Raw genomic sequence first — 25,922 nt, 5'->3', positions numbered from 1 at the left:
GTCCCTTGAATTTCAGGTTTCTATCAATCGTCAACCCCAGATCTTGTCTCAACTACTTCCTCCAGTATAGCTCCTCCAATAAAGTATGCAGCATCCTATCGATGTGTCCCAAACCTCAAGATCTTACATTTTTGCTGTTAAACCGACAACCCCATTCATTTGCCCATCAGTCTAGCTTATTCAAATCCTCCTGCAGGACTACCACATCTGCACAATTACTTATAACCCTTCCCAGCTTCACATTATCTGCAAACAACTGAATATCCCCCTGCAATCTACTGACAATGTCATTGATATAAAGATTAAACAATATAGGTCCTACTACTGAGCCCTGTGGTAACATACTTGTAACCCTCTGCCTCCTTGAAACTGCCCCACCATACACAACTCTCTGATACCTATCAGACAGCCAATCCTGAATGTTGACCAACCTGACATTCAAATCCATGTACTGCAACTTAAATATCAGCTTATCATGTGGAACTCTGTCAAATGCCTTTGCTAAATCCAAGAATATGGCAGTATATGCCTTTCCCTCATCTACTGCTCTTGCAACTTTATTATAAAACACTAGCATATTACAAAAACAAGATCGCCCCTTCACAAATCTATGTTGACTCTCACAGATAACATTATCCTCATCTGCCCAATGTTGTATATGGTCTCCATAACTAATTTCTTCAAGATCTTAACAACTACTGAAGGTAAGATAGTGTCATTGCATATGGGCAGTCTGCTACTGCCCTTATGCAATGGCACTATCTTACCTTCATTCCATTCCCTGGGCACCTTTCCTGTAGCTAGACTTTCAGTGAAAGCTAGGTCAAAGGAGCTGTTAGTTCTTTAGCAGATTCTCTCAAAACCCGTGGTGAAATACCATCCAGTCCCACAGCTTTACTGACATCCAGAGTACTCAGTATTTGAAACACACTCTCCTCCTGCACCTGTAATCCTCGAACCTACCCTATCCTTCTAGTATTAAAATTTACTCCACCAGGATGAAATGCACCAATAAAGTGTTCATTGAACAATTCCATTATGTCCTCTGCATCAGTCCTTCTATTCCCATTTTTATTCCACAAAGTCATTCTTCCACAATCATTTCTCCTCCTACTGGCCACATAGGTAAAAAATTCCCTAGGATTTTCTTTGTATCTTATGGCCAATCTCTTCACATGCAGTTCCTATTTAGTATTGTTTGTCATCCATTTTACACCAAATTTTAACATCATCTGCATAAAGAGCTAAAATTAACATCACCAATTTGGATCTCAGGTTTGATACCACTTTCCTTCATAATGTGTATCCTTGTCACACACCTGATTTAACATCAAATCATCTTGTTGTACCTCCTTCAATTCTAATTGCTGACCTACAGCTCAAACAGGGACTATGCGGTGCTCGATATAAAGTCCCATTTATACCATATAACGTGTAACATTTTGTAACACTTTCCTTTTACCTCGTCACATCAATTTTCCACATCTACAAAACTTAAATACAAATCTTTGTTATATTCCCAAGATTTTTCAACTATTTGTCTTAAAATGAAAATCTGATTTTGACAACTTCTATTTTTCTTGAATCCAGTTTGTTCTTCAAAAAGCTTTCCTTCCACCATTTTTCTTAGCTGTTTTTCAAGGATGCTTGCATAAATCTTACCAAGAACACTCAGTAGGCAAATACCTCTCTAATTCTCATGCTCAGTTTTATTTCCATTTTACAGATTGGTACCATGTACTATTGGTATAGAATGGTATTGGTACTATGAGAACTCTACTCAAGTTCAACCAGAATTTGAACCTCTGACCAGTAGTTCTGGATTATGCAGTGTAGCCACTACAAAACTTTGTACCTCCATATTTGAACATTTCTGGTTGAATATCATCCATTCTAGCTGCCTTTTCATGTTTTATTTTTGATGGGTTTTTTCCATTTCAAGTATGGATATGTATTTCTGATTGTATTCATGTTGAGTGTTTTCTATTACAGTGCTGCCACTGCTTTCACTTAAGCAGCCAGAAAATCTTTATCTGCAGTTTTCATGTCACCTTTATCGTCTCTGATTTCTACAGTACTTTTCTCTTCATTTCTAAGCTTTTTCAATAGCCTCCAGAATATTTTGTCACGTTCCTATTTTTAAAAAAAAATTTTTTTAATATTTTTTTATTCATACATATATTTATTTTCTATGTTCTTACTACAGTCTTTCCATGACTTTTGTTTAGCTAGTTTTACACATTGCTTTGTTATTTTACATTTTCCTCTGTATTCTCTAAGACCACAAGATAACTTACTTGCCAGAAACTTTCAATATGCTTTCTTCTTTTCCTTGACTGCATCTTTAACATACTGAGTCCACCATGGAGTTCTGATTTTTCTATCTTTGTAGACAACCTCACCATATGCCTCTCTGGGTGAATCAATCAATGTTTTCTTCAGATTATGCCACTGCATCTCAAAGGTTTTATCCCTGTTCTCAAACTTTAATTTTTTTTTGAATAAAGTTTGTGCATTTTAGTCTACTGTTCACATCTAGGATTTGTCAAATTGTGCAAAATAGTCATTGACAGCTTTGATGACATCCTCGTTCGAAGAAAATTTTTTCCCACCGAGCCAAACTTTTAAGTTTGGGAACAACAAGTCACACAGGGCCAAGTCTGGAGAATACAGTGATGAGGAACCATTTCAAACCTCAATTCGTGCAATTTTGCCATTGCGATGGCCAATGTGTGGGACAGTGCATTGTCTTGATGAAAGAGCACTTTTTTTGTGTGCCAATCTTGGCCGATCTTTTCCTTCAGTTCTTCTTTAAAACAGTCCAACAATGACGCACAATAGACTCCTATTATTGTCTTGCCCTTTTCCAAATAGTCTATCATGATAATGCCTTGGGAATTCCAAAAAACAATGCCCATCATCTTCCCAGCTGACCAAATGATATTCGCTTTTTTTGGGGGCTCTTTCACCAGGCACTGTCCACTGTTTTGACTGTTGCTTGGCCTCAGCTGTGTAGTGGTGGATCCAAGTTTCGTGTACACTCATGAATGGATGAAAAAAATCCTGCAAATTGTGATTAAACATCACCAAACACTAGTTGAAATGTCTTTTCGCATGCATTTTTGATTGACAGTCACCCATCATGCACACAGCTTTTTCACATGCAATTTTTCGTAAAGGATATTATACACCCATTCGGTTGATATGCCTACAATCTCAACAATCTCATGCACTTTCACTTGGCAGTCTTCCATAATAAGACTATGGATTTTGTCAATCATTTCCTTCATAGTGACCTTAGTCAGGCATCCAAAGTGCACGCTTCATCTTCGATGGACTTACATTTAAACTCATTTATCCAAAAATAAATAGTCTTCAATGCTGGTGCAGAGTCCCCACGAACTGCATCTAACTCGGCTTTGTTCTGCACGCCCATCCACTTCTTCGAATAAAAGTGTTTTATCACTGCATTAAACTAATTTTTCTCCATTTTTATGAAAAATGCAAACAATCATTTTAAATGTTTGCCAAATAAGAACAATGCATCGCACCTGCTAAAATTTTGCCAGGGGTCATGAAAAAGATGATATGTGCTGACACTGGTATGAATGAACAAATTGTGTCGCCGTCTATTTGAAATTACCAAACTTTTCAAACAATCCTTGTATTTCAGTATAATGAATATGAATGTTTTTGGGTATGGAGGATGTCAGGAGAATACTTTGTACCTAAGTGTGTTATCACAACAATAAGTTTGAAGGTGGCAGCATAATAATGTTGGGTTACATCTTTTGGTGTGTTAGTTACACTGGTCATAGTGCTTGGAGTTCTGGAATCATGACTGTTAGTGCTACATTCATCATCTGGACAATTAGACACATTCTACATTGTTGCAATTTTATGATAGTGGCATTTAAACTTTCCATCACAATAATGGCTATGTAACAAAGTAATGACTGTAATTACAAGGTCTGAGGGGAATAACAGTAAATGTGTCAGAGTTGCCATCAGACAACTGGATGTGATCCTAATAACACATAACACATTTGCAGAATGAACTGGATTACAGACATAACATGACTCAGAAGTCCCTCTCTTCATTAACAGCACTTATACAATGGACTCTCAATACAGCCAATACTACTTCATGACAAACTCACACACTATAATAAACTGCCAAAAAGCAAAGACCAAACCTATAGACATAATGTTATAGTGAACTTTCTTTACAGCAATAAATTATTTTTGTGATTCCCACATGTTTGCTATAATAAGAGTCTATTATAATACTTTTGAGGAGAAGGGGAGCACTATACCACCAACATTTTACTAGAAATTACATCTAGGTAACTTATTGTGTCATGTCTGCCCAATTACTTGACCAAATGGATATCATAAGAGTAATGTAGAGCCTTGCTATAGGAGCTGTATAAATGCAATAAACAGAAAGCAGCTGTGTTTATTAATATGTTAAGGAAAACAAGTAGATATACTAATACAGGCACTGAAGTCTCATAGAGAAGTATGCATAAAATTATATATACCAAAATATTAATTTTACTGAATTTAATTATGTGTACTTCTCAATGAAATTTTTTCCATTTTTTTTAAAATTAAGACTGAAAAGATGCTTGTTTCTTAAAATGAAAAAAATAAAATAAAATAATTCCAATATGACTTCACAATACATTACAGCATTGTTCTTAAAAATAAGTAACAAATTTATATAGAAAGTCTATTCAAGTGGGTACAAATTACCAGGAATAATAAGTTCATACCTATAACACTAGATACTAAGGTTCTAAATTTGCGGTGAGGTCCTTTGATTTCAGGAAGATCCACTAGATGACAGTAACCCACAAAATGTGAAGATTATGGAAAATAAGTTTAGAGAAAGAAAAAAAAGTTATAAAACAGAAACACAGTAATACAGAACACATATAATCATTAAGCAGCATTATACCAAAGCAATAAGATAAGAGTAACTCCAAATAACACTTTTATTTTAAATTAATTTTACTATTTATATAAATACAATAAATGAAAAGAAATAGAGAAATTGAATAAAACACATTTTTTGAAATATTACCATGCATTTATACACAGTAATATAATATATATATATATATATATATATATAATAATAATATTTCAAAAAAATTGTTTTATTCAATTTCTCTATTTCTTGTCATTTCATATACAGTCCTTTAGTACATTTCACGTATTAAAGAACTCCTTGGAGTAGCCCATAATAATAATAATTAATATATATGTTAAAGATACCAAGCTATTTTAAACCTGGTTTTACTCCATATCCCAAGTAAGCAAACAGACAAACAAGTCAAGTTTGAGCCTGCAAGTGTTGCAAGTCTAGCTGACCTGTACGTAGTGCAAGATCAAGGCAACTCATGGTAAAGGTAGAATAAGCTCTGATCACTAATCTTAATATTTACCCTTAATGCAAAGCACATCTCCTGGAGGAGATGTATGATGCTTTGTATTAAAGGCAAGAGGCCACTACCCAGACCGGTTTCGACCTTTATTGAGGTCTCATCAGTGGGAGCCAGGCTAGAAATACCAAGATTTTAGTAATACAGAGCTTATAAGTATTTTACCAGAACAAGTTACCATAAGGTGTTTTAACCTTATTAAATAAAAATCTCAGGAGGAGATATAAATGTAGAAAGTATTTTACCTTGGGTATAATAAATGTTAAAAACTTTCTACATTTATAGTGTAGAAAGTAAGGTGGGAACTATGAATCACCTAAAATATGAGTTTTATTTAGAAGTTAGATGCAGAATTTGTGAGCATACAACATCAATATTAGCAAAAAATATACATAGAAGAGTTTTTAAGAACAGATTTTTTTGTGAGTTTATTATTGTTATTATGGGAGACACACATTACTATCAAATTGTCTATCATCTCGAACCCTGAAATCATTGACACAATCTTCATTCACAACAACACATTCTTCCAATGCATTCCACTCACCAAGCAGTCTCTATGTAAAAAATCTACTCCTCACACCCTTCAATGCATCTTTATGAACTTCCAGGGATGGCTTCTTGTTCTTCCCATCTCACCTTCCACTCTTTTTATAATCCCTTCATTAACTTCAAGGTCTCCATCACATCCTCTTTTCTTCCTACCATCCTAATTTTGCAAGCTGCATTCCTCCAACTGCTCTGCATAGATAAAATACCAAAGTCCTGATATCACTTTGGTCATTTGTCTCTGGATTCTCTCTAGTGTTTACAGATCACAATAAAAACTAGGTGACCAAATTTGAGCACAATAGTCCATATGTGGTCTAGCCAATACCTTACACAAATGCATCTCCTTATACATGTCAATGCTTCTTCTTATCACACCAGCAATGTACAGGCTTTGTAAAACTTGCAAAGTGCCACTGGAGCTTTAGTTCACCATTTATCATCACCCCAAGAATCCGAATCCCAAGGTGCTGCACCCTGAAATGCAGCACATTGCATTTATTAATATTAAAATTACAACCCCACTCATTTACAAGCCAAAAGTTTATTAGAATCTTATTGTAGAGAATTAACATCAGAAATCCTTTTACCTAACTTTGCAAAGTCCAAGAATACTGCTGAATATGTATCTCTCTTATCCAACAAATCTGTCACTTTATCATAAAATAAAAGCAAACATGCTTTTCAGAAACACATGTCGATCGTCACAGAGAATCTGATGTCCATCAACCCAATCCTCTATTCTAATTCCTAACCAGTTTCTTCAAAAATCTTGATCACAACTGCAGATATGTAGACTAGTTGATAACTGGTCCTAAAACTATGTGACTTGAGTGGTAATATTTGACCTTCTTTCCACTCCTTAACAACCTTTTCCAATGCAAGACTTCACTGAATAACCAGATCAAAGGAATGGTTAACTCTTTTAGAAATTTGTTAAAATACAAGGTGATATGTCATCCATTCCACAGCCTCATTAACGTCTAACCAAGGAACATTTTCTACACCTCTAATTCTTTATCTAATGTTTGCCAGCCTTCTGCCTGTTGAAACAGTATTTACCAGCATGAAATACACTAATGAAATGCACAATGACTGCAGTCTGGGCCGACGCCAGATTAGATCGTGCCCTGAGGCAAACAATTAAATACCACCCCTGATGGATTATAAGACAAAAATATTATTATTATTATTATCTGAGATCTCCAGGGAGTCCTTCTTCGATGAGTCCTTCTCATCGAGGGAGGCTGTAAATTACCCAACCCAGCTATCATACCTTCCCTTATATTATTCCACTCACTGCTCTCTGAGAGAAAAACCTAGCTCTTACTCCTTTCTTGACTGAGAACAACCTTAACTTCCATGGATACCTCTCGTGGTCTCTCCCTGCCTTCCATATAATGAAAAATTTCATCATTTAAAATGCTATAACACCCATTCAAAAGTTTATAGACCTCTATCATGTCATCCCTCTTTCTCCTGTTAACCAGAGTCTACAATCCATATACTTGCAATCTGTCCTCATGATCTAAATCCCATAATCAGGATATAATCTTAGTAACTTTTCTTTGTACCCTTTCCACAGCTTCTTTATCCCCTTGGAATCCAGGAGACCAAATCTGCACACAGTAATGCAAGTGTAGTCTTATCAAAGCTTTATAAAGAGGCAAAATTACTTCCTTATCCTTACATGTCAAGGTTCGCTTCAGCATAGAAATTATCCTCCAAGTTGTATTTGCAACTTTTGCTATGTGACCTTTGAACTTTAAATTCTTATCCACCAATAAACCAAGATCCCTTGCCTCTTGAGTTTCTTGTAGCATAACCCCGCTGTTATGCTACAAGATAAGATGCTGCTGTATCTCTAATCATGGCAAAGTGCATAACTTTTCACTTACTAACATTAAACTGAAACTGACAGCCAACCCCGCTGTTATGCTACAAGATAAGATGCTGCTGTATCTCTAATCATGGCAAAGTGCATAACTTTTCACTTACTAACATTAAACTGAAACTGACAGCCATTTTCGTTTGCCCAGATTTCCAGTCTATTCAAATCATTTTGTAACTGCTGAATATCAGTAGCATCCCTGATTGCCCTGCCTATCTTCGCATTATCAGCAAACAATTGCAAATCTGACGACAGACCCTGCTTGAAGTCATTAATGTATAGATTGAACAATAATGGCCCAAAGACTGAACCCTGAGGTACACCACTGGTTATCTTAAAACTGGCAGATTCACACCCACTATTTGATATCTGTCTGTTAACCATCCCCTGATACAAGTCATTAGATTATGTTCCAATTCCATATTCTCCAGTTTACGCAACAGCCTATCGTGTGGTATCCTATCAAATGCCTTAGAAAAATCCAACATTATCATAGTGTATCCATTTCCTTTATCCAACTTGGCCGTAACATTGTTATAAAATATGAGCAAATTGATAAAACATGACCTTCCTTTAGTAAGCCCATGCTGTTCCCTGTAGAGTATAGAATGATTGTCTACCCATTTCTGTATGCGTGTTGTTACTAACTTCTCTAAAATAATTCACTACCACACCAGAAATACTAATAGGTCGGTAGTTAGACACATCAGTTTTTGCACTATCCTTGTGCAATGGAACTATATTACATTCCTTCCATTCCTGTGGTATCATTCCTGAGCTGAGACTCAAGTTATACAAATGTGTAAAAGACCTAGCCAATTCAGCTGACAAATGGGTAGATATTCCATCTGTCCCTATTGACAAATTCTTATCCAGGCAAAAGTTCTTCAACCTCATTTTTATGAACCTCTAACTCTTCATCCAACGTAGCAATAAAACTGTGCACTATACTACATACATCTGGTTGATATATCTTGGCAAGGTGAGCACTCATTAACTGAGCAATCTCCTTAGCTTCTGACACTCGTGTACCATTTGCATTCAATAAAGTTATTCTTCCACATTCATTCTTTCTTTTGCTTGAGGCATAACGATAAAATTCCTTTGGATTGCCTTTAGCTTGCATGGCCAATTTCTTTTCATACTCCGTTTTAGCTTTTCTCACAATACTCGTTACTTTTCTGGCCTGAACTTTATATATTTCATAACTCCTCTCACTCTTATTCTCACGATACTCTTTCCACATCATCATCTTCTTGTGGATCTCTAGCTTAATAAGGATGCACATCCATTTCACACCCAACCTATTTACTCTTCGAACACTAGGGATACATTCAGATACCGCCTCATTCAAGGACTTTTTCAAAGATTCCCATGCATTGCTGAAATTTTTTCCATTCAGTAACTGATACCATGGAACCAAAGATAATGTTCTTCTAAGTTGATCATAATTTTCAGCTTTGTAACTCAGCATGTAGCTTGATTTAATTGGAGCTTCAATACAAGTAGATACTTCCCAAGAAAAAACAGTATGATCACTGTCACTAATTGGTGGTAAAATAGCTATATTCTTGACAGAGCTCCCTTCTGACGCTATGAGCAAATCCAACACTCTTTGACCTCGAGTTACTTCTTTCACATGCTGCTCGAGAAAGCTATCCTGCAACAATTCAATAAATTCCTGTTCTTTCTGATCATGAGATTTCTCTTCTACCCAATCAATGTCTGGAAAATTAAAGTCACCCATAAGGCTAATTTGGCGAAGCAATTCTTCGTTCCCTACAACTGAGATGCCAGGTCTGTAGCAACACCCCACCATATATTTCATTCTGTTAACCTCCACTTCACACCAAACAGACTCAAACTCATCGCTACATGGGACATTGTTACCATCATTGTTTTCTTGTATTTCTACACTAACTGGACTTAAGTCATCTGATATCGTAAGTAGCACTCTTCCTCTCCTATTTCTTCTGTCATTCCTAAAAATACTATATCCGTTACACTTGATCCCACTTACCATATCTGATTCTGATAGCCAGGTTTCACTAATGCCAACAATCTTAAGCCACATCGTATTCAATAAAGCAACAAACTCAACCCCTTTGTTTCTAATACTCCTGGCATTTGTGTATAGACATAATAAATTACGACCTAGCTTATTCTTATGATTAGATAAGCAATGTATTTGGTCTTGTTCTAGAATTTTCTCTTTTCCCTCTCCAGACATATTTAAAATGTCTGAACCAAAGCATATTTTTCCATTCCTACGCCACATACATAACCATGTTCAAAGGCATTTATATCTTTATCACGTTTGTATACCATAGCTGAACTCTCACACACATTTTTCCCATTCCTCCCTTGATGATTTAGTTTCCCTGACTCTCTGCATTAAGTCTCATACCAAGAATTAATTTCTCCAGGCTTCTGATGCCAAATGAATTCAAGTGCAGGCCATCATTCTTATACAAATCTTTTCTGCAATCAAACACATCTAAAAACTCACATCCATATCTTCTATAAGAAAATATAAGAAAATTTCCAATTGCTATTTTGTTTTTATTATAAGATAAACATTAATGTAAAATGATTACATAATAATATTAATTAAATATTTGCTCTATGGGGATATCGCACAATAAAACTGTTTATAAGCATTTCTAAATTTAAATTATAAGCTATGTCTGCCTCTAGGGGGTGCTTAAGGGTCAAAGCTGTATAACTGAGAGGAGACCTCCACATAGCCTTTAAAGGAATGTGGAGAACCGACCAGGGCTTCTGACCTAATGTCCAATCCTCACCTTCTCGTGGTGCACCCTGTTGGGTATCTACTTGGATATGGAACGAACGAGGATGGGCTGGCAATTTGGGATTTAGCCGACCAAATTGTATTCTTATTGGTTAAACCAAAATAAAAAATGATGGTACAACATGACAGAATTTCATGCTATCTGGGGCGTCGCCCGGTTAAACAAGGCCCCGGTTGTTTTCGCCAGGGAACCAGGACGAACAGCGAAAAGTCAGCTACTGGAACAAATCTGAAAACAAACCCCAACTCAACACCACCAGAGTTAAAGATCGGTACTATCAACGTAAGAAGCCTGAATGGCAAAGAAATGGAGCTAGCTGAGGAATTAGATAAGTACCGGATTGACATAATAGGGGTGACTGAAACAAAAAAGACCAAAATTGGTGAGATCTTTCTGAGCAATAAATACAAAATGTTATATTCAAGCAATGACAATCAAGGAAAAGAAGGAGTAGCCATAGTATTCAACACAAAATATGAGGCTAATTTTCTTGAATGGCAGTCAGTCTCGAGTAGAGTAATGTAGGCAAATATGAGAATGGGGAAACTGAACAATGAGACTTATTTGTGCTTATGGTCCAACAGAAGGTTCTACTAAGGTAGAAGTGGAGGAATTTTTTGAGGCTTTAGAAAAAGCAACTGACACAATGAAAAATGAAAAGTTGGTCCTTGTTGGGGATCTAAATAGCAGAGTTGGAAATGATTGCGAGAAATACAAAAATATTTTCGGAAAATTTGGAGAAAAGAGCAAATATCTGTTGGATTTCTGCTCAGGACATGGACTGGTTATTACTAACACCATGTTCCAACATAAAAATGTGCACAAATTCACATGTAGAGAAGAGGCTAGGAATAAGAAAAGTCTCATTGACTATATTATTGTTGATAGTGATGTTTTCTCCCTGGTGCAGGACACCAGAGTGTACAGAGGATTTGAAATTGGAAGTAATCACTATTTCGTCTTGAGCAGGATAAAATTGAATTTAATATTGAAAAGAATAACATGTAAAAAAGTTTTAAAGCGAATAAAAGCTGAGCAGCTCCCAGATGTGAACTGTAGACTAAAATACACAAAGATTATTGAAGAAAAAATGAAAGAGTTTGAGAACAGGAATCAAACCTTGGAGATTCAGTGGCAAACTCTGAAGAAAACATTCATTGATTCTGCCAGAGAGGCATGTGGTGAGGTTGTCTGTAAGGATAAAAAAAAATCAGAACTTCTTGGTAGTCACAGGAAGTTAAAGAGGCAGTGAAGGAAAAGAAGAAAGCATATCCAAAGTTCCTTGCAAATAAGTCAGCTTGTGCTCTTAGAAAATACAGAGACAAATGTAAGAAAGCTAAACACTGTGTAAAACTAGCTAAAGAAAAGTCATGGGAGGACTTTGGCAAGAACATAGAAAATAAATATCAAGAAGGTGGCAAAGTATTTTGAAGGTTGTTGAAGAAGCTTAGAAATAGAGGAAAGAGTGCTGTAAAAGGAATTAGAGATGATAAAGATGACATGAAAATGGGAGAAAAAGATATCCTTGAAGTATGGAGTAATTACTTTGAGAAACTGCTAAATGAAACAAGCAGTGATAGCATAGTGGTAAAAAACACTCAACAGGCATGCAGTCAGGAATACATATCCATACTTGAAATAGAAAAAGCCATCAAAGGCTTGAAATGTGGAAAGGTAGCAGGAGTAGATGATATTTGATCAGAAATGCTCAAGTATGGAGGTAAAAAAGTCATACAATGACTGCACTGCATAGTTCAGAAAGCCTGGACAGAGGGACGAATTCCCGATGATTGGAGTAGAGCTCTCATAGTACCCACATATAAAAAGGGAAATAAAACTGCATGTGAGAATTACAGAGGTATTTCCCTACTGAGTGTTCCTGGCAAGATCTATGCAAGTATACTTGAGAAACGGTTGAGAAGAATTGTGGAAGAAAAGCTTGGTGAAGAACAAGCTGGATTCTTGCCAAGTAGAGGCTGTCTGGATCAGATCTTCACTTTACGACAAATAGTCGAGAAAGCATGGGAATATAACAAAGATCTGTATTTAAGTTTTGTCGATCTGGAAAAGGCATATGAAAAGGTGCCAAGAGAGAAGCTATTCAATACACTACAGTTATATGGTGTCAGTGGTGGCATTATATCAAGCAATGCTTAGTCTTTATTTGAGTTGTAAGTCAGCAGTTAGAATTGATTGAAGTACAGGAAGATGGTTTAATGTTAAATCTGGTGTGAGACAAGGATGTACATTATCCCCTCTGTTATTCATTATCTATATGGATCACATTATGAAGGAAAGTGGTATTAAACATGATATCAAAATTGGAGATGTTAATGTCAGCTCTTTGCTTTATGCAGATGATGCTATACTTCTAAATAAATCCGCTACAAGTCTGCAAGATTCTCTGACTAAATTGAATAGCTGTTGTAATAGATATGGTATGAAGGTCAGCAATAAAAAAGACAAAGGCAATGAAAATAGGCAGAATCATTGAAAATGTCAATTGTGTTGTGAATGGAGAACCTGTGGAACAAGTAAAGCATTTCAGCTACTTAGGCACGATTTTTAGTGAAGATGGTAAATTAAATATGGAAATAAACAACAGAATCAGCAAAGCTGGTATGGTGGGAAGTCAATTGAATAAATTCATATGGAATAAGAGAGAAATTAGTCGGAAAACTAAATTAGCTGTATACAAGACAGTGTTCAAACCAGTTTTAACTTATGGATCTCAGAGCTGGGTCAGAAGTAAAACTCTTGACCAAAGACTAGAGACCGCAGATATGAGAGTCCTGAGAAAGATTAGAGGCGTGAACAGATGGCATCGATGCAATATCATATTAAAAATGAGGATATTGGGAAAGAGCTTGACATTGTCAGCATCCAGGAATGCGTTAGCAGAGCTAATCTCAGGTGGTATGGTCACTTAAATAGAATGGGAGAGAAAAGATTAGCAAAGCAAGTGTTCTCTGCCAGGTTGGCAGGAAAACGACCCAGAGGAAGACCAAGATATAGGTGGACTGATACGGTACAAAGTGCCTTAGACGATAGAAATATAAGATCTGATAATGTTGGAGTCTTGACAAGTAACAGACTGATTTGGAGGAAAATTGTAGATGGGAAGTCAGTAATGATGTAATTTTTTCATGTAGTACTAGCATATCCTGTACACCCCTTGAGGGTACATGGCAGGAATACGAAGATGATGAACTCTCAGGATACATTCTCATATCGCATCATGTAAGTACTGTTTTTAAATGCTTCCCATGCACTGTTGATTTCTTCCCATCCAGCAACCGATCCCATTCCACTGAACTCAGTATACTCTTCAGTTGGTCATGATTTCCTGCTTTGTAGTTCAGCATGTAACCTTTTCTAAGTGGAACATTCATAAACTTAGTCACACTTCCCAAGTCATTACCGTATGATCACTGTCACTAACCAGAAGCAGAATAGTTGCATCTTTAACCGAAATGCTCTCTGACATTATAATCAAATCTCACTCTTTGACCATGAGTTCCTTCTGTCACATACTGCTTGAGGAAGTTACAGTTGTATTGAGAACTCTTCTTCCTTATCAGTGAACTGTCTCCTCTTCCTTATAGCATAGGTAAGCCTTTTGTAACAGTGCATGATACTGGATTAACAGATTACCATTTCACAGCATGTGTTAGTCTGTTGCTTGTTAGACGTGTGCACATATGTGCATAAAATAAACATATATAATAAGTATGTTGTTATTTTTAGCCAAAAAAACTAACGTAATTAAAAAATGACTAACACTGGGTTTATGGGTTGTAAAGATTTAACAATCCTACTAGTTTCACTGCTTAAGTTAATGGCTTCATCTGGGTTGGGATGAAAATACAAATACACAAAAAGCGTTAAATACGAATCAATACATCACTAAAAAAACACCGATTGCGTTTTTTCAGTGATGAAAAAACCATTTCACAAGAATACAAGTACAACAGAAACACGTGGAGCATGGATTCCGCACATGGTTAGTCACTGATTAGCAGGTGTTTTCGATAGTTTGCAGAAAAATTAAAGATCTAATGAATGACTTCCAAATGTCACACAAAATCATTCCTTGGTTTCTGTTTAGAGTACCTTGAGTCGATTACTATTGTAGTCTCTTTGTTGTTGCGGTAGTTGAAGTTTTCTTCTACTACCGCATGGAACTCTTATGCCATTCAATGCTGTGGTGAGTGTGGGAGAAATGGAATGCCAGGCCTGAGCCGTCTTTGCTGTTTTTATTGTCATCACCAATATGCTCCTTTTGTTTTATTTCTAAACTCTCAATGTTTATCCTATGTAATTAAGGCCACAAGAACATGGAATATCGTAAACTCCAGGATGTTTGCTGAAAGGGTTATGGTCCTTGGGCAAGCATAACAGATTTCCTAATGGGTTTGAAGGCCCTCTAATGTCATGAGATTTCAGATTTGTAATTTTTAGCGAAAGTTCGCCAATAAAAAAGATGGAAATTGAGGCTCTGTAATGAATGTCATGAATCTGTTGCTATAATCAATATGTTGCTTTGTCTATAACCAGTATGACAACGTTGTCACCAACTGATGAGAGACTGAACATGTGATCTTGACCTGAGAAGTGGCTAAATGTGTGGAATTTTTAGTTAAGAGGGGGGATATATATATATATGGAATTACTTGGCTGATCATCAGGCACATGAGCAGTACAAAAAAAAGGTCAGAAGGGTAACCAGCACAGTAAGAAAGGCAAAAGCAGAGTATGAAAGGAAATTAGCAGTGCAGGCTAATGAAAATCCTAACAGTTCTTTTGATATGCTGCAAGAAAAAGAAAGAATGTTTATGGCAGATTTTAATGAATGCCAATGGTAGGGAGGTAACTGAATCAGTTGAAATAGTAGAATTACTCAATGAACACTTTGCAAGAGTATATCATCCAGCAGGTGGAGATTGTAGTAACGAGAGCAGCAAAGGCTTATATGGGAACCAAGGTAAATGAAATAGAAGTGCATAGCATATTAGAAACTTGATGTGAAAACAGAATAAAACTCAAGCTAGTATACCTTGATGGTATACCAGCTCAACATTTATGAGAAGGTGCTAAGGAATTGTCAGTGCCTTTGACCACGTTGTTTAATCTGTCTCTGGATTAGTCCCAAGGAGATGGAAAGTGGTAAAAATAGTTCCATAGAATAAAGGAGGCTAATATGCTGATCAGTAAGTAAGTTGTTACATCAGGGTTTCCAATAATACCTTGTAAAGGTACTGGAAAAGTTGGTCAATAGCAAAATACAGGAATAGACCTTTATCTAACCTTTATCCATTTAACCATTACTTTTATCCAACTCGGCTGTCACTGTACTATAAAAGATAAACAAGTTAGATAAAGGTAATGGGTTTACAGTGATACACTGCTGGACTTTGCAAAAGCTTCTGACAGGATGTTGAAAGTTTATTTTGCACCTGGTTAGACTATAATAAATTTAGTTTAATCCCCTATCCAAGTTCGAGCAAATAAAGTTTGCGCCCGAAAATATCTTCAGGACTGAGGAAAGGTAGTGCAACACCAGGCAACTCGAAGCAAAGGTGGACCAAGCTATCATCACTCCCATACCAGCATGTCCCACAATGCAAAACACATCTTCCCACAGACACGTATACATTAAGGGAAGAGCCACTACCCAGACCGATTTTGACCCCCATTGAGGTCTCGTCAGTGGGAGCCAGGCCCTGAGGTGAAGATACCAAGGCAGAAGCAATAGGAGAGGTCATCTTTACCTATAGGAGTTGACAAAAGATGTGCCACCTTATTATTAAATTACTCTGGATTTAGAAAAAGATGTTGAAAGTTTATTTTGCGCTTGGTTAGACTATAATAAATTTAGTTTAATCCCCTTTCCAAGTGCAAGCAAACAAAGTTTGCACCTGAAAATATCTTCAGGACTGAGGAAAGGTAGTGCAACACCAGGCAACTAGAAGCAAAGGTGGACCAAGCTATCATCACTCCCATCTCAGCATCTCCCACAATGCAAAAACACATCTCCCCGTGGACACGTATGATGCAATGCATTAAGGGAAGGGCCAGTACACAGACCGATTTCGACCCCCATTGAGGTCTCGTCGGTGGGAGCCAGACCCTGAGGTGGAGATACCAAGGCAGAAGCAATGGAGAGGTCATCTTTATCTATAGGAGTTGCCAAAAGAAGTTGCCTTCTGACAGGATAACTGCAGCACATGGGGATGGATATAAGGTTGGTGAGGTAGATAAGAAGATGGTTGATGGAGAGATATTAGAGAGTAGTTTCAGGAGTACAGTCCAGAAGAAGGCCTGTGACTGCTATGATGCAAAATTGCATAGAGCAATAGTTAATACAGATGATGTTAAAATTTTGCAGGATGATTTGAATAGACTGGCAGTTTGGGCAAAAGAGAATGGATGTCAGTTTAATGTGGCAAAGTGTAAAGTTATTCGTTTTGGGGTGAAATCATTACCAGATGTATACCACATTGATGGAACTGTACTCCAGGAAACTGACGAAAGTAGAGATTTGGGAGTGTTAATGGATAGGAAGTTAAAGTTTATAGAGCATATAGGAAAAGTGGCTAAAGTAGCTCCTCAGATTACTTGGTTACTAAAGAATACTTTGAAGAGTAGAGACAAGCAGGTCATCATTCCTCTTTATCGAGCCTTGATAAGTCCCCATCTTAACTGCTGTGTGCAGATCTGGTCACCAGGGTGGCTTGGCAATGAGGAAGAGGTGGAGAGGATACAGAGGCAAGTGACCAAGATGGTAGCAGGTCTATGGAATGAACCTTACGAGAACAGCTTGAAGATTTGTGGGTTACAGAAACTGGCTGACAGGCAGAAAAGGGGTGATATGACTGAGACATACAAATTACTGAAGAGTTTTTAAATGAATAATTCAGAGGAAAATTTTCAGAACAGGCGGGAGAACTAGAGCCATCTTTGGAAACTGAGTAAGAGTGTAGTTAGCAAGGGTGTTTTATGAAAGAAGTTTTTTGCTTGGAGAGTGGTGAATGAATTTAATAGGTCGCCAAAGTCTGTTGTGGGTGCCATGGCTGTGAATGAGTTCAAAGCAAAGTGTGATAGATACTACGGAAATGTTGGATAATGGTTGAAATAATGTTTAGATCCTACCTCGATGAGTCTAAGAACTTCATGGAGTAGCCCATAATAATAATAATATTTCTCCTAAAGACAGTAGTTGCCAAGTGATGAGTACACTAGAACTCAATGTGTTAAGTTTTAACCAGGTAATGACAATAACTCTTGTGAGTACAAGGAGGTCTGGTATAACACCAATACTGAACTATCTTCTCTAGTGTAGTTGTTTTGGTGTAAATGGATGATAAAATCATTCTCTAAAAGTTGTGAAGCTACTTTACATACTCATATGTTAGATTTCTATGAGTCTCTCTCTCTCTCTTTTTTTTTTTTTTTTTTTTTTGGTGCCAAAAAAAAAATAAAATAATTTTTTGTGCTAAAATTGAGCCTTGGCCTATTTACAATTTCTGTACTTGTATCTGGTTACACATGCATTGAGGCTGCTATTTAAATTGTCGTGTGCAATTTAGTTAAGACACAGATTTAAGTTATTAAATCTATAATTTAATAACTTTAAAAAAATTATGAACTTAAATATACTAATAACTTAGAATCATTAGAAGTTATTCTTCTTCTTCTTCGACCTTCTGGTTCTGTCCACTGCTGGACGAAGGTCTCCCCCATGATTTTCCAGATCACTCAATTTTCTGTTTCTCCCATCCATCTCACTCCTGCAATTTGTTCCAGTTCATCTCTCCACCTTCTTCTCGGTCTCCCTCTTTGTCTTGCTCCATCCATTGTTCTCCACTCTGTTGTTTTTCTAGTCCATCTCCCGTCACTGCATCTGGCAATATGGCCAGCCCATCTCCACTTAGCCTGTTTAATGTATTTTACAATATCCATGACACCTGTTTGAGATCTTATCCAGATATTTGTCTTCCTATCTCTTAATGTTATTTTTAGCATACTTCTTTCCATGTGATGTTGTGTTGTTCTCAGCTTTTTGTTTAGGGCTTCTGTTAAAGTCCATGTTTCTCCTCCATATGTTGGAGGAGGTATGTTGGAAGACAGGAAGTATGCACTGGTCGAAAGCTTTCCTTTTTAGACTCATAGGGATGTCACTTCTGAATATGTCTCTCATTTTCCCATAAGCCATCCATCCAAGGTGAATTCTTCATTCAATCTCTTTTCTTTGGCACTCCTCAAAGGATAACAATTGGCCCAAATATACATATGAAGTATGTATATTTGGGCCAATTTCTTGGTTCTATTTCATGGTTTTTAACTTTGATAGTTCTATGGTTTATGTATTTATTCATCATTATTTTGTTTTTTCTCTATTTATTTTTAATCCAATTTCTCTGGAGGCTTCGTTTAGCTGATTTAGCCTTTCTTCCAGATCTTCAAGATTATCTGCTATCAGGACAATATCATCTGCAAATTTCAGATGATGCAGCCTTTCTCCATTAATGTTTATTCTTTTTGTTTCCCAATCAAGGCTTCTAAAGCCTTCCTCTAGTGCAGCTATAAATAATTTGGGAGATATGGTGTCACCATGCCGGATGCCTTTTTGTATTGGGAACTTTTCACTGTTTTTATATAATTTAATTACAGAAGTTGCATTATTGTAAATATGTTTTCGTGTTTCAATATATAGTTTCTCAGTTCCCTGGGTTTCAAGTGCTTTTAGTGTTGTTTTAACTGAATCAAATGCTTTTTCATAGTCTATATAGGCCAGACATAAGGGTTTATTGTATTCAATTGATTTTTCAATGAGCTGTCTAAATGTGTGAATATGGTCTAAAGTATTGTAATTCTTCCTAAATCCAGCTTGTTCACAGGATTGCATTCCCTCTAGTTTAGGTTTTATTCTATTATTTATAATTTTTGTGAAAACTTTATATATGGTGGGGAGTAGGCTTATAGGTCTGTAGTTTTTAATTTCTTCCTTATTGCCCTTTTTAAAAATTAATATTAGAAATGAATTGTTCCAATTTTTCGGAATTTTTCTCTGTTTTAGACATTAATTGAAGAGTTTACTCAATTGTTTGATGACAGAGCTTCCTCCCAGTTTTAAGAAGTCTACCATAATTCCATCTTCTCCTGGGGACTTTCCATTCTTCATCTCCCGCAGTGCCATTTCCACTTCACCTTGTAAGATCTCAGGGGCATCATGTTCTTCCTCACTTGAGTAATCCATAGATGATTCTTGGATGTCCCGGTCTTTGTCTTCATAAAGTTCAGTATAAAATTCCTGAATTCTTTTGATTATTGCATCTCTATTTTTTATCAGTTCACCATTTTTTCCTCTTACAGCAGCTATTTCCTTTGTTCCAACTGATAATGTTTGTCTTAGGACCTTCATGTTACTATTGTTTTCTATTGTTTCTTTAATTTTCCTAGTCTTATACAATCTAAGTTCATGTTTCATCCTTTTACAAATTTCCATATATTCTATTTTATTGGTGTCATTCAAATCTCTTTTCATATCTCTTCTTTTCTTCATCAGATCTAAGGTTTCCTGTCTTAGTTTTTCCTCTCCTTGGTGCCTTTTTTACACCTCCTATTTCTAGTGCACAATTCAAGATATATTTTGTTAATATTTCATTAGCATCATCGATGGTAGTAGCTGTGTTTAACTTTTACAGTTCATTTTTTAAGTGATTCTCTATAACAGCTTTTATTGTGGTAGAGGTTTTGTAGATTCACTAAATTGTACTTTTTTCTTATGAGCTTATTCCGTTCCCATTTTTTGTTGATCCATACTTTTGCCCTTACTAGTCTGTGGTCACTTCCAGTGTTAAATCTATTAAGCACTTCGGTATTATTTATTATATATCTTCTGTTGGAGAGGAAGAAGTCTATTTCATTGTAAGTTTGGGACCTTCTTACTTAGGACCTTCATGTTACTATTGTTTTCTATTGTTTCTATTGATTTGGTTATTAGATAACCAAAAATGTTTGTGTGGTTTTTGGTAGTTTATGAATTTAAACTCGGTTCAAAAGCTTCAGAAGCATCTCATAAGATATGAGTTTCATTTGGAAAAGGTGCAATAGCAGAATATACTGCACAGAAATGGTTAAAAACATTTGTTTCTGGTGATGAATCACTTGAAGACGCATCACATTCGAGAAGATAATGAAGAATTGAGTGCCACTGCTGAAAATAATTCCACATTAACATGTCAAAAACTTTCTCAAATGTTTAATGGGAATGGTGAAACAATTTGTTTACACTTGCATCAAGTGGGAAAATCATGGAAGCTAAGCAAATAGGTCTCACATGCATTATTAGATGACAATAAACTTCAAAGGCTATCAATTTGTTCTTCACTTTTTCATGTCATAAAATTGAGCCATTTTTGGATTACTTGCTCACTTGTAATGAAAAACGGATCTTGTATTCTAACAGGAAACAAACTTATCATTGTTGTCACCAACCGATCAAGTACCGCACACTTCAAAGGCACCGCTTCATTCCCAGAAGACTATGCTTGGGAGTGGTGAAATGGAGCTGGTATTATCGACTACAAGTTTCTCGCTGCAGGACAAACAATTGAGGCCGAGATCTACTCAACACAACTCGAGTGGGTGTAGGATGTGTTACTTTAGAAACAGCTAGGACTAGTTAATCAGAAGTAAGTGCTATTATGGGAGATATACTCCCTCCATATTCTCCTGACATTTCTCTAAGCGATTATCACCTCTTTTTTTTTTTTTTTTGGCACTAGACAATCACATGCAAAATAGGCAATTCCGATTGAAAATTTCTGCAGTTGTTTAATTTTTATTATGAAAAACCACATGAGCTTTTTTGGTTAATTGATATTAATTCAGAATGATTCAGAAAAAAATTTCAACAAAGTAACTTTTTTTTTCTTTTTTTTTGCGATTACCAGTGAAATATTTCTTACATGAGGGAATCTTTTTGAATACAATTTTCCCCATAAAATCTTGAAATCTCTGAGCATAAAATCCAGGTCTATGTACAGACACTGTATCCTGAAATGACAGCATTATATTATTATATTTAATAAATGACTTTTAATAACAGTAATGAAACAGTAAATGCAAAACTATCCATTTAAAATTTTTTTTTTTATTGCACCTGTTAGCATAAGTAGTCACACCCATGAAAAGTTAGGAATCTATAATTCGTTCATACCATTAGTATTATACAAATATAGAGACTAAAAATATTTTTCTACCCCCCCCCACACACACACACGAACTAAATAATAAGCCTTCAATAGAAACTGGTAATGCAACATCAAGTAATGACAATTTTTTACCATAAACACATTTTATAAAAATATACCTAGTGGGTTTTCGACTCATAACTTTCAGGTATTATCTGGAGGTTTATTATTATTATTACTGTTATTTGAGTCACCAGAATTGCCAACTATGTCTTATACACTATCACATGGCAGTTTCTTAAAGAATAAGAGTTATATCTGCATATTTTTTTTTTTGGAAGAGGGGTAGGCTTAATTAGTTTCATAATTATTATTATTTGACACCTCCAGGGAGCCCAAAGACTCATCGAGGGAAAAGTGTGCCAACAGCATTGAATGATTGATCCACTTCCAACAACTAACCGTGCTCAAACTTGCTTAACTTTTTGTGTGAGCCATTAACAGCAGAGGCTCTAACCAATTGACCAACCTTTGCTGGTTCAGTTCTGCAGACATCCAAAGGACTGGCAAAACTAGTAGATCAAACAGGATTACACAAACAAAATATGTTTAATACAATGAAAAAAGATTTGTTAGCAGCAATGCCAATAATAAATTTAATTTAATCCTTTATCCAAGTGTGAGCAAACAAAGTTTGCGTCTGAAAGTATCTTCAGGACTGGGATAAGGTGGTACAACACCGGGCAACTCGTTGCAAAGATGGAGGAAGCTAACATCACTCCTATCTCAGTATCTCCCATAATGCAAAACACATCTCCTTGCGGATATGTATAATGTTATGCATTAAGGGAAGGGCCACTGCCCAGACTAGTTTTGACCTTTATTGAGGTCTCTTCAGTGGGAGCCAGGCACAAGTGGAGATACCAGGCAGAAGCATTAGCAAGGTTATCTCCACCTATATATGTGATATACAGTGGAGTCGACAGAGACCAAAGAGCACAAGCAGGAGTCATGATTTGGATTCATAACTCCCTTTCAAAACAGTTAAAACATTATAAATTATGGAATGAAAGAATAATAGAAGCCAGAATAAAAATAGATAGAGGCTATTTAACAATAATTGGTTTATATGCCCCAGAAGAAGGACGAGAACAGGATAATATTGATTTTTATAATCAGCTACAAAACATATATAATAAAATAAATAAAAATGATTACATAATTTTATCAGGAGACTTAAATGCAAGAATTGGAAACACGAAAATTAATAATAATATAGGAATACATGGAGAACACACTCTAAACAGAAATGGTAAAAAATTGATCGACTTTGTAGTTTATAATAACCTAAAAATAATGAATTCCTTCTATAAACATAAAGACATACATAAATATACTTGGGCAGCAAGAGGATGGAAATCAATATTAGATTACTTCATATTAAATGAAAAGACATCAAAATTTTCACTAGATGTTAGAGTTCACAGAGGATATGAAATAAGCAGCGACCACTTCCTTGTTAAAATAATATTAAGATTACCACCTAAATGGCTACAAGTAACAAGAACAGAAAGAAAAAGAAAAATTTGTTTATAAAACTAGACTATTGAATGACACAAATGTACAATGGCTATATGAACAAAGGATTAACCAGTATCTAGATAAAATAAAACAAAATGAAGAAATAGAAATAGAATGGCTTAATATAAAAACGATACTAAATGCAGCAGCAAATGAAAGCTTTGGAAAGACCAAAAAACTCAATAAAAGAAAAAAACTGAAGATCTGGGATGATACAATCAAAGAAATAATCAAAAAGAAAAAAGAAGCCTATCACAAATGGTTAAGCAGTAAAAGATTAGAAGATGAAATAGAATATAAAAGAATAAAAGCCATAGCTAAAAGAGAAGTCAGAAAAAGACATAGAGAATCATGGAATAAATTTGTTTCTAATTTAGAACATGATTTATATAAAATAAGACCCAATGTATATAAGATTTTGAAACACCTAAATGCAGATACCAAAGAAAACATAAAATTAAACACTGAATTGAAATTAGAAGAATTTCTAAATTACTACACAGAACTGTGGACAGACAAATATTTTAAAAAAGACAACTGGCAAACAATTAACGAAAATGAAAAGGAAATAACTGGAGAAGAATTAGAAATCAGCCTGAAAGAAACAAGAAACGGAAAATCACATGGAGAAGATAAGCTAGGTTCAGAACTATATAAATACGCAGGAACAAGATTCAAAGGAAGACTCTTATTATTTTTAAATAAAATTTACTCAACTGGTATCCCCCCAATAGAATGGAAAAAAGAAATTGTGATTCCTATCTTTAAGAAAGGTAATAGAGAGAACCCTAAAAACTATAGAGGTATCAGTATACTAAATTCATGTTACAAAATATACAGCAGAATCTTAAATAACAAACTAATGAAATATTCCGAAAACTTTATTCTAGAGGTACAAAATGGATTTAGAAAAGGACGATCATGTATAGACCCAGCCTTCTGCCTAAAATTAATAATAGAGAAAAGAAGAGAATATAATTTAGAAACCCATATTGCATTTATTGACTTTGAAAAAGCATTTGACAAAGTTAAAAGAAACATATTATTTAACATATTAAAAGAAAGACAAATACCAAATAATATATACTAAAAGCTGTCACAAGTATATATGAAAATAATCAAATACAAATAAGATTAAATCATGAGCTATCATATACAAGAGAGATAAACCAAGGGGTCCAACAGGGATGTCCCCTCTCAGCAACTCTTTTTAATATCTACTTAAATGAAATAATAATAAAATGGAGTAAAAATTTACATCAAGGAATTAAACTTTCACCTACAGTTAACTTAAACACTCTCCTCTTTGCAGACGACCAAATAATAATTACAAATTCTGAAGATAACTTACAGAAAGCTATTTTAAATCTAAATGAGATATCCAAAGATTATGGTATGATAATATCAATGGAAAAATCAAAAACTATGGCCTTTAAAGGACAAGATCCAGCAAGAACTAAAATAGTATTAGATAACAAGATCTTAGAACAGGTGAATTCATTTAACTACCTAGGATGTATGATCACTTATGAAAATGAAAAAGATATAAACATAAAAATTCCAAAATATTTAAAAATAACAGGGGTAATTAACTCTATATTTAAACCAAACCTAGTTCAAAAACAAACCAGGCTAAAAGTATACAATACATTAGCCCTACCGGTCTTAATGTATGGAAGCGAAATCTGGACAATAAAACAAAAAGACAAACAAAGATTAACAACAGCAGAAATGAAGTTTATGAGAAAAACTGCAAAGTATACCCTATTTGATCACAAAAGAAACGAAGATATTATGAAAGAACTAAACCAAGAACCAGTAATTGAAAAAATTAAAAAATATAAACATAGATGGATGGAACACGTTCAAAGAATGAAAACAGAAAGATTACCAAAACAAGCCTTAAAGTACAAGCCATTAGGAAAAAGAAAACCAGGACGTCCTCTTAAACGATTCCATGTTGACTTCTAAGGCCGGAATAGGCCACGCTAGGCCTAAATCCTTGATACGTATGATGATGATGATGATCTCCACCTATAGGAGTTAACAAATGGTGTGCCACCTTTTTATTAAATTACTCTGGATTTAGAGAAAGATGCATAATATTATACATATCCACAAGGAGATGTGTTTTGCATTATGGGAGATACTGAGATAGGAGTGATGTTAGCTTGCTCCATCTTTGCAACGAGAGTAGCCCGGTGTTGTACTACCTTACCCCAGTCCTGAAGATACTTTCAGGTGCAAACTTTGTTTACTCACACTTGGATAAAGGATTAAACTAAATTTATTATAGTCTAACCAAGTGAAAAATAAACTTTTAACATCTTTCTCTAAATCCAGAGTAATTTAATAAAAAGGTGGCACACTGTTTGGCAACTCCTATAGGTGGAGATGACCTTGCTAATGCTTCTACCTGGTATCTCCACTTGTGCCTGGC

The 25,922-nt window shown here is 35.5% G+C and overlaps 1 protein-coding gene across 2 annotated transcripts in view; it reads right to left on the bottom strand.

Annotated features, from left to right (window-relative positions):
• LOC150101286 (phosphatidylinositol 4-phosphate 5-kinase type-1 alpha-like) overlaps nucleotides 1–25,922 on the bottom strand; it is a 597,237-nt gene that overhangs the window by 255,413 nt on the left and 315,902 nt on the right. For both annotated transcript variants that reach the window (XM_090401030.1, XM_090401031.1), the window contains exons 13-14: nucleotides 21,677–21,764; nucleotides 4,779–4,841 (exon numbers count right to left, since the gene is read on the bottom strand). In XM_090401030.1, the coding sequence (XP_090257156.1) occupies nucleotides 4,779–4,841; nucleotides 21,677–21,764 (151 nt within the window). The remainder of the gene's footprint in view (nucleotides 1–4,778; nucleotides 4,842–21,676; nucleotides 21,765–25,922) is intronic.

Source organism: Typopeltis vanoorti, chromosome 11 (assembly GCF_054136105.1).
Source record: "Typopeltis vanoorti isolate ZY-2024b chromosome 11, IOZ_Tvanoo_1.0, whole genome shotgun sequence".
NCBI classification, from domain to species: domain Eukaryota; kingdom Metazoa; phylum Arthropoda; class Arachnida; order Uropygi; family Thelyphonidae; genus Typopeltis; species Typopeltis vanoorti.
The sequence above is the reverse complement of the archived record's forward strand: the minus strand, read 5'-3'. Positions and strand labels throughout refer to the sequence as shown.